Source organism: Bidens hawaiensis, unplaced genomic scaffold (assembly GCF_021521415.1).
Source record: "Bidens hawaiensis isolate Kalapana, Puna unplaced genomic scaffold, B.hawaiensis_p1.1 tig00018419_1, whole genome shotgun sequence".
In the NCBI taxonomy this organism is placed as follows: Eukaryota; Viridiplantae; Streptophyta; class Magnoliopsida; order Asterales; family Asteraceae; genus Bidens; species Bidens hawaiensis.
Genome location: NW_027492780.1, coordinates 215043 through 224558, shown reverse-complemented (window position 1 = coordinate 224558; position 9516 = coordinate 215043). Strand labels below are relative to the sequence as shown.

The 9516-nt window shown below is 38.1% G+C and overlaps 1 protein-coding gene across 1 annotated transcript; it reads right to left on the bottom strand.

The window, feature by feature from the left end:
* Positions 1–4644: 4644 nt before the first annotated feature.
* On the bottom strand, positions 4645–5205 carry LOC143555947 (uncharacterized). The gene has a single exon (XM_077045405.1). It carries the CDS (start codon positions 5203–5205, stop codon positions 4645–4647), a length of 561 nt encoding a protein of 186 aa, XP_076901520.1.
* Positions 5206–9516: the final 4311 nt, after the last annotated feature.

Below are 9516 nucleotides of genomic sequence, written 5' to 3'. Positions count from 1 at the left end.
AGAGTGGGGTCATGAAACTCACGGTTTTGTAGGCACTCAGTGCGAGATCAGCACGGGGTTCGTTTCCCTTGCTATCACTTAGTCCCTATAGTCCATATTATAATAATATTAATATTTTAATATTATTATAATCTCAGTATTAAACTGGGCTGTATAACTAATCTGGGTATAGCTGATACGCCCAGAAAGTGGTAATAGACTTAGGCTGTGATGTTGTTTAATGTCTAATACTTTAAACTGAACTTGGCTCAGATTCCCATTTTCCCAGCTGGGCCAAGTTGTTCGTTTACGCGTTCAGAAAACAGTTATGGGAAAATAAGCTTGGGTAATGTATTGGTTAATAAAATGATTAAGTTATAAAGAAGGATCACATACTAGGGTACCGGATTAGCCTCGGGGTCCATTTATTCAGTTTGATTTAAGAAGAAACGCGCACAATCTATCCGGATTGTCCAGGTTTTTCATAGAAAAGTTCGTTTTTACTTAATTAGTCCAAAAATATGATTTTTTTATCACTCTTGGTGTTTTGATATTCCCGCAGGTTCGTTAGTCGCGAACTTGCCGGTTTTTAAAAAAACTGAATTTGTTTAATCTTTAAATTAGCATAATGAATTAACCGTTAATCATTAAATTATGAAAATTTAGCCACTTATCAATTAAAATATGTAGATTTTTATAAAAATATTTCAGGAATTATTTACTGATTTAATAATTTATAAAAATTCATTTTATCAGCTATATTTCGCCTGAAAATCGTCTGTTTATCCCAAACAATTTCCAAAAATTCCACAAAATTTTCTAAATACTCAAATCATGTCCCAAAACAACCTTTATCAATTCCAGAATGTAAAAAGCCTGTTCAATATTCTTTTCGGCCCAAATTCGGCTATAAAAATTCGCATGAACGCATATGTACAAAACACCCTTAGACTTCTCCAAATAATCTCAAAATTCATATGTGATCAAAATACATTAAATCTGAGTTACCAGAAAATTTTCATAATTTTTGAAGTATTTTAGCTATTTTTCCCAAATAAACGTCCCAATTCGGTAATAAATTCGCCAAATATTCTCGGATGGTCAAAAAATTACCAAATTTGAACAGGGACTCAATGACATGGTCCCTGATTTCCTTGAAAAATTTCAAGGTCTAATAATATGTATATCACAACCTTAACCTAAACAGGCCGTAAGCGAGTGTTTCAGTATTACCTTAGCGGGTTTGGCTCGTTTCCGACTTTTTAATCAAGTTTTTAGGTTCTTGTGCTTCTAAGAAAGCTAGGTACAAGTCTTATATTACAAACCAAGCAATTTTTCATCAACATAACAGTCCTTAACTTAGGGTTTCGGCTAGTGCACAAAAACGAACTTTTGAACCGTAAAAACGCCATTTCAACCCTTTCATCCGTGTTTATGGCCAAAAAAACTATAAAAACAGGTTCCTTACCGTGTTTATGATCAAAACATGTTTATGGACCATTTTTAGGATTTTTACATGGTTAGGAATGATTTTTAGTAACCAAGACATGTTTTTATGGTATTAAACGACTTTAAACAAGTACGAAAGCTACTTATTTAAGCTCCTTACCTTAGGGTTTGAAGGTTTTCTGGCTGGAGCAGAACTTGTGTCCAGAATTCTCATGAAAAAGATATCACAAAATATCTTAGAACTTGTTTAAATATGAAAAGGGTTTAAGGGGGAAAGTCTTCTTTGGCGGGCTGGGATCGTTGGGTCCCCTTTTGGCCCATTTGGCCCACTTTTCTCGATTTACATGCTCGAACATGAAATGCCGAGTCCAAATTCATTTCTGGTTCGGTTTCTGGCGACAAAAATATATCGGGTGCGACAAACAGAGCGAAAACGAGTGTTTTTCGGCTAGTTTTGTGTAAAATTATAAAAACATACTATACGTTTGTAAAAATCAAAAATATTTTCACGGAATGCTTAAAACATTTCAAATAAGTGTTTGGTAAGTCTTTTTCGGCTTAACGGATGATACAATGCTTGGTTTGTAACTATCTTTCGCGTTAAAATCTATAGCGGGTAGTTAAACGAGCATGTTTTCATTTAACTTGTTTGCTATCGAACTAAGGCCATATTACTAATATTTTAGCTTGCATAGATCGTATATCGCTTATAGATAGCACCCTGGGATATCCGGACCATAACCAGACCCGTTTGGTTATTCGTTTGTTCGTTACGCAATAAGCGGTTAAACGCTTATTCGAGTTTGTAAGTACTAAGGTGTACTCGGTTTTGCCACGGATGTCACAGTTTCCCAAAACGTATAACACCTTTCCAAGGTGACACTTTCAAAAGCACTTTGTCTCCAACTTCAAATTCTAAAGGTTTCCTACGTTTATCAGCGTAGCTCTTTTGGCGATCTCGGGCTGCTGCCATACGATTTCTGATTTACACAATTCGTTCATTCGTTTCGTGGACTATCTCGGGTCCAGTTAGCTGGCTTTCACCAACTCCTGCCCAACAGAGTGGTGATCGACACTTTTGCCCATACAGAGCTTCGAAAGGTGCCGCTTTTATAGTCGTGTGATAACTATTATTATAGAAGAACTCAACTAAAGGTAAGTGAGTTTCCCAATTCTTACCGAAATCGATGACGCAAGCTCTAAGCATATCCTCCAAGGTTTGTATCGTTCATTCACTCTGACCATCAGTCTGCGGATGGTAAGCTGTACTCATATCTAGGCGTGTTCTCAGCGCCTTTGTAATGACTGCCAAAAATTTGAAGTAAATCTAGCATCTCGGTCGGATATAATCGAAATTGGTACTCCATGACGAGCGACAATTTCCTTAATATAAATCCAAGCTAATCTATCCATTTTATTGTTCTCGCAAATAGTTAGAAAATGTGCTGATTTTGTCAGACGATCCACTATTACCCAAATAGTATCGTATCCTTTAGGAGTCTTAGGTAATTTGGTTATAAAATCCATGGATATTTGTTCCCATTTACCATTGGGATCACTGTTTCTGAAGCAAACCAGATGGTTTCCTATACTCAACCTTTACCTTAGCACATGTCAAGCACTTTGCTACATAGTTAGCAATTTCTTCTTTCATGCCAGGCCACCAGTAGAGTTCTCGTAAGTCCTGGTACATCTTATCTGAACCTGGGTGCACAGAATACCGAGATTTGTGTGCCTCGTCCATGACCAATTCACGCAAATTCCCATAACGAGGTACCCAAATCCGGCCGTTGTAATACCGAATTCCATCGGATTCAACTTCGGATTTCCCATTGATTCCACGCAAGGCTTCGAAATCAAAATTCTCTGCTTTTAAGGCTTCAATCTGAGCCTCTCGAATTCTGTCTGGTAATCTTGTATATATAGTTAACTGCAATGCTCGAACTCTTCGAGGCTTTAGGTTTTCCTTACGACTTAAAGCGTCAGCTACTACATTAGCTTTTCCCGGATGATACTTAATAGCACACTCATAGTCGTTGAGAAGTTCGACCCATCTCCTTTGCCTCATATTGAGCTCTTTCTGCTCGAATATATGCTGAAGACTCTTATGGTCAGTGTATATGGCACACTTTGTTCCATAGAGATAATGTCTCCAAATCTTTAATGCAAAGACAACAGCTCCTAATTCTAAATCGTGACTCATATAATTTCGCTCGTGGACTTTCAATTGTCTAGAAGCATATGCTATAACTTTCTCGCGTTGCATGAGTACACATCCAAGACCTTGAATAGAAGCGTCACAATACACAACAAATTCATCGACTCCATCTGGCAAAGATAGAATCGGTGCGCTACAAAGTTTCTGCTTAAGCGTTTGAAATGCTGCTTCCTGCTCCGCTCCCCACTTGTGAAAAATGCCTTTTTGGGTTAGAGCAGTGAGTGGTTGTGCGATCTTTGAGAATCCTTCAATGAACCTCCGATAATAACCAGCCAAACCAAGAAATTGGCGAATCTCGGTCAGCGTCTTTTGGTTCGGCCAATCCTTAATGGACTCAATCTTAGTTGGGTCAACATGAATACCCTTTGCGTTAACCACATGACCTAAGAATTGAACCTCTCGAATCCAAAATTCGCATTTCAAAAACTTTGCGAAAAGTTGCTCTTCCCTCAGAAGTTCCAAAATCAACCGTAAGTGTCGTTCATGATCCTCCTTAGTTTTTGAGTATATCAAGATATCGTCAATAAACACAATGAAAAACTTATCTAGATACGGTTTACAAACGTGATTCATGAGATCCATGAATATTGCGGGTGCGTTCGTTAATCCAAATGGCATAACCGCAAACTCATAGTGACCATAAAGAGTGCGAAATGCCGTCTTTGCTATGTCCTCCTCCCGAACTCTGAGTTGATGATAACCCGATCTAAGATCGATTTTCGAATAATAACCAGATCCTTGCAACTGGTCAAAGAGATCATCAATATGGGGTAAAGGGTATCGGTTCTTGATCGTAACTTTGTTAAGCTCTCTGTAGTCGATACACATCTGGAAAGTTCCATCCTTCTTCTTTACGAATAACTCAGGAGCTCCCCATGGTGATGAACTCAGACGAATAAAACCCTTGTCTAACAAGTCTTTCAATTGTTTCGACAATTCCTCCAACTCATTAGGAGCGAGTCGGTAAGGTGCGCGAGCAATAGGAGTTGCTCCCGGGGTTATTTCGATCTGAAATTCGACCTGTCTGTGGGGCGGAAGACCAGGTAGATCTTCAGGAAATACCTCAGGAAATCCCTGACGATAGGAATATCCTCGATTCGTTTCTCTTCCGTCCTCGTGTCGGACACCATCGCCAAAACTGCTAAGTGTCCCTTACGTAACAACGTTTGAGCTCTCATCGAGATAACACCCATGGCAGTACCGCCCTCTTCTCCTTGAACAGTTAGGACTTCTCCATTAGCGACTGGAATACGAACTACCTTCTCGTGACAACCTACTGCGATTTGATGCGCGGACAACCAATCCATACCAATGACCACATCAAAACTACCGAGTTCAATTGGTATGAGGTCAATGTCGAATGTATGAGTAGACAATACTAATTTGCATTTCTTAAGAATCTGGGATACCTCAACGCTTTTCCTATTGGCGAGTTCAATTAAATATTTCGACTCTAAATTTGATGAATTGTGTTCTATTAGTTTGCAAAACTTAGTAGAAATAAAACTTCTATCTGCCCCGGTGTCAAATAGGGTTAGGGCAGAACGCCCATTCAACATAAATTTACCATTAACAGTAGAAAAATCGGATAGAGCCTGACCTGATCCGATCACGAATGCCCTTCCTCTTCATTCTCCACCAGAGTTACCATTTCCACCATTGTTGTCTTTACCATTGTTGTTGTTCCCTCCATTGTTCTTATTCTTGAGTTTCGGACAGTCTGGCCTGAAATGCCCTTCTTGTCCGCACTCGTAACATTTGTTTGATTTCTCGTGAGTTTGTGGTTGCTTATTCTTAAGTTCTCCCCGACAAACTCTCGCCTCATGACCCGGCTTTCCACAACGCTGACAAGCTGCTTTTTCACACTGGCCGACGTGGTGCAGATTGCACTTGTTACACCTAGGATGTCGGCCCTGATAACCCCCGTGATTCTGGTTAGGGTTAAAGTGATTGTTGTTCCGGGTAGGTTCGAATCGTTTGTTCTGACGATGTTGAGTGTTGTTGGAATATGGTGTTTTGTTCCCATAACTATGGTTGTTGTTACTCTCCCATTTACGTTTGTTTTCACTTGATCCTGCAGTCAATTTATTTGGTGGTAATACCCCTTTCTTGATAGCTTGTTTGGTTAGTTTATGAGCTAAACGAATAGCTTCTTGAATCGTATTCGGTGAGTCACCCCAGACCCAGCACTATCAGCTGGCCCTTTTTCGGGGTCCTCCTCCGGTTCCTCTTCAGGATCCTCCTCCGGATCCTCTTCAGGTCCATGCTGCTCCTCCAACTCTCTAATTCGATCAACTGCTAGACCCAGATGGCCTATCAAATGCTGCACTCTACCAACCAGTTCAGCAACCTCAGTTTTCACTTTGTGAAAAGCTCGTACCATCCCACGATGGTATTCCCCAAGTTGCCTGTTCCTATCTGTCAGTTCTGTAATCCTGATCTTAGCCCTATCTAAATCTCTTCTCAAATAGTATATACCCAATCTTTTATCTTCCATTTGACTACGTTGGCACTCCGACGAAGCCACCACAGCAGCCATCACTTGCAATTCATGACACGGAAGTACATGAAGTGTAGGCTCGGTTGTTGGATCATTAGGTAATGATGGGTTAGTTACACTAGACATAGGTGGAACATGTTCCTTCATCACAAGACTGGAAACATAAGTCGGGTACCAATCCCAAGTCTTCTGTCTCCTGAATAAGTGAGCGTGAGACGATTCACCTAGAGGTGTTGCTCCTTCCGGCAATTCGGTATGGTTCCTCTTCATTCCTATTGACAAAGGCGATGTAGGATAAATTGGGGACAGTGGTTCGTCACTTTCGGTGACGGGTTCCTTTCCGTGAGCACGATCGAGGTTGGATGATTACATACTGCAATATAGGCGGGTGCACGAATAAATACCTAATATGTGTGTGTTGTAACTATCTTAACAAGTACAGTCATAGTTAGGAATGCAACCTAGTTCACTTATCACTAACTAGAATGCAACCTGGTTCACTATAACTAATGGCTCTGAAACCAATCTGTCACACCCTCAATTTCCACCTGGGGGGTTTTACCGCGAGGCGCGTGACAAACCAGGATCTCAATCATTAGTTACAACAAACAACGTCTAAATATTTTAAATAAACTTTATTATCCCACATTTGGGAAAACCATTCAGAGTTAATGTCTTAATGTTTTAATATGCGGAAGCGTAACAAAACGGGAAAACATCCCTAAGCAAAACCAAATAGTCTAAGGCGCCCAAAACATGCGCAAGCCATAACATTATTAAGTAAAAAGGTTCCAACTTATGATGCAATGTCTATTAGTGATCATGAATGCAACTCCTATCCTTGCACTATCAACGACCTGAGAAAGACATGCTAAAACGGGTCAACAAGACGGTTGGTGAGTTCACAGTTTGAGTTTAAAAACAAGTTTGATAAACAAACCATTTAGTAAGTAAACGTTGTAATTAGTAAAGCATGAATAATGTATGCATTAGTAATACCGCTAGTTAATTAAGCTAGCAATCATGTTACATTAGTGTGTTCCATTGTGACCGAGGCTGACTTGTTAGTTTGTTTGCCACCCACGAAGTCTAATATAAGACTAGTGTGTTTCTAGTAAATGAGACGCCCGACGACTCCCTCAACCGAGAGCCCCGAGGGGGTTCGTCAAACCCAGTAGTACTACCTTTCATTACCGAGTCAATGTACAATTGTTAACGGTCCAATGTGCATGGGGGACTTCAGTATAAGTTCACAATGTACACATGAGGTATTAAAAAGTTTACAATTATCCAAAAAGTTTGTCTGTTGCATGCTTTCCCCCCAAAAGGAGTAAGTAAAAAGTGGGGTAGTGAAACTCACCTTGAACGCGGTTCAAATTGAAAGTCAACTTCCTAAGTCAAGTTGTTCTAGTGCCTAAATCATACAAGCACTATAAGTATTGGCTAAGCGATTCCTAGAATCCTTAGTATCCAAACAATTCCCTTGTTTATTTGAAGTTTGACCAAAGTTTGACTTTTTGTTGACTTTTGACCATAAGGTCCAAGTTGTTGACCGTTGACTAAAAAGTCCAAGTCTCGATGACCGAAGACTAAAAAGGTCCAAGTTGTTGACCGTTGAAAGGGTATTCTATTGATTTCAGTCATAATTTGGATCTATAAGAATCTGTTGGAAAATTAAAAATGGTGAATGACAATTAATTTATTGTAATAACTATATAAAACTCTTGGTTTGGTGAAACTCTTGAGTAGAGTAGCTTGATTACACTTAGTAAGTTTTTATTACTACATTAAGTTACTAATTAAGTGAGACACTTAATTTCCTTTCAACTCTTGAATATATTAGTTGGCTTTGTGCCTCATTTGAAAATAACTTGAATTGTGTTCACTTAAAAACTCCATATGGTTAGAAATGAGTACTATCTACTTGATTATTTCACCACCTTGTTCTAACTATTCCTTTTCAAGAACACCGATATACCTGATGGAACCTTGGGCGTGTGGACATCTCCTACAGTACAAACTGCTTCGGCTGTTGTACCCTGGGAGACAGACGCGTTGTCGTATGTAGAGGCGCGGAATTTGTTTTAAGGGAAGCATGTTGAACACGTCCCTTAACCACAACCGTCAACATTTTGTTTGCTTTTCTTTTATAGTCAAGGCGCTTAGTCGAAGACCAAATGTGATGAAGACACAAGACAAGGATACTACATGAACACTTATTAAACTACCTGCTAAAAACTTTGGATCATATCAATTTTGAATATAAAAATTTGTATTTATTTAGTGTTGTAAACGATATCATACTAGAATATTTCTCATTACTAACGAGAGTATCATTAGCGTTTATTTTATTTTTTAAATAAAATGTGACCCATGTCCTACAATCTTAAAACAGATTTCGTGAGATTGTTGTTACACTTTTAAAACCTTATTTATAAGGATTTTGGGTTCACGAAATGGTTTAAAATAAAAATATTTTAGATATTATAATCTTATAAATATTTTCTTTTGGGAAATTACGTGCATAGTACAACTTGTTGTGTTTGGATTTTTAGAGATCATGGTGCAATCTTAAATCCTATACCGTGTTACAAAACGCAGTATTTTATTGAACCATTTGGTTTTAAAAAACGATTTTTGTAATTGTTTGTATTCTAAGTATATTGTTAGAACCGGTCTTGGAAAATCGTTGGGATTTTTTTTTTGGTTTTGTTTAACGATTTTTGCAATCGTTTATATCTAACAATTTTGTTTGAAATGGTTTAATGTAAACTATTCATTTCTTGTAAACGTTAATAATCTAACGTGCGCGTTAGATTGGGTTTATCGGTTTTTGTAAACGTCTTGTTTCCTAACATGTGTGTTAGAAATGGTTATATTTATAAAATAATATGTTTAAAAAATGTGTCTAAATATCTAACATGCGTGTAAGATACGATTTATTTATAACGTTTTGTGAAAATGTTTGTTTTCTAATGGGCGTGTTAGAAAATATTGTAGTGAGACTTACATGTGTGTTTTGGTGAAATATTGCACAAAAGATTCCACGCGTGTCTGTTCATATTCCTCCCATTAAGGTACTAATAATCTAAGCATTAACTCGATGTTAATGGAGCGACTTTAGGGCTATACGCTAGAAAAACCAACAATTTAAAAGGTTTTATCAGAATGTTTAATGTTTATGTATGTATTGTCTTTCCTCTAACGTACGCGTTAGAATCGTTTAAGTTCTAACACGTTTGTTGAAAATTGTTTATTTTATAAACCATACCGATTGAAAATGTTTTATTTGAACATTTAATTTTCTATTGTGTGCACTAGAAACATTTAGAAATGGTTTATTTTATAAACTTTATCCTTTGAAAACGTT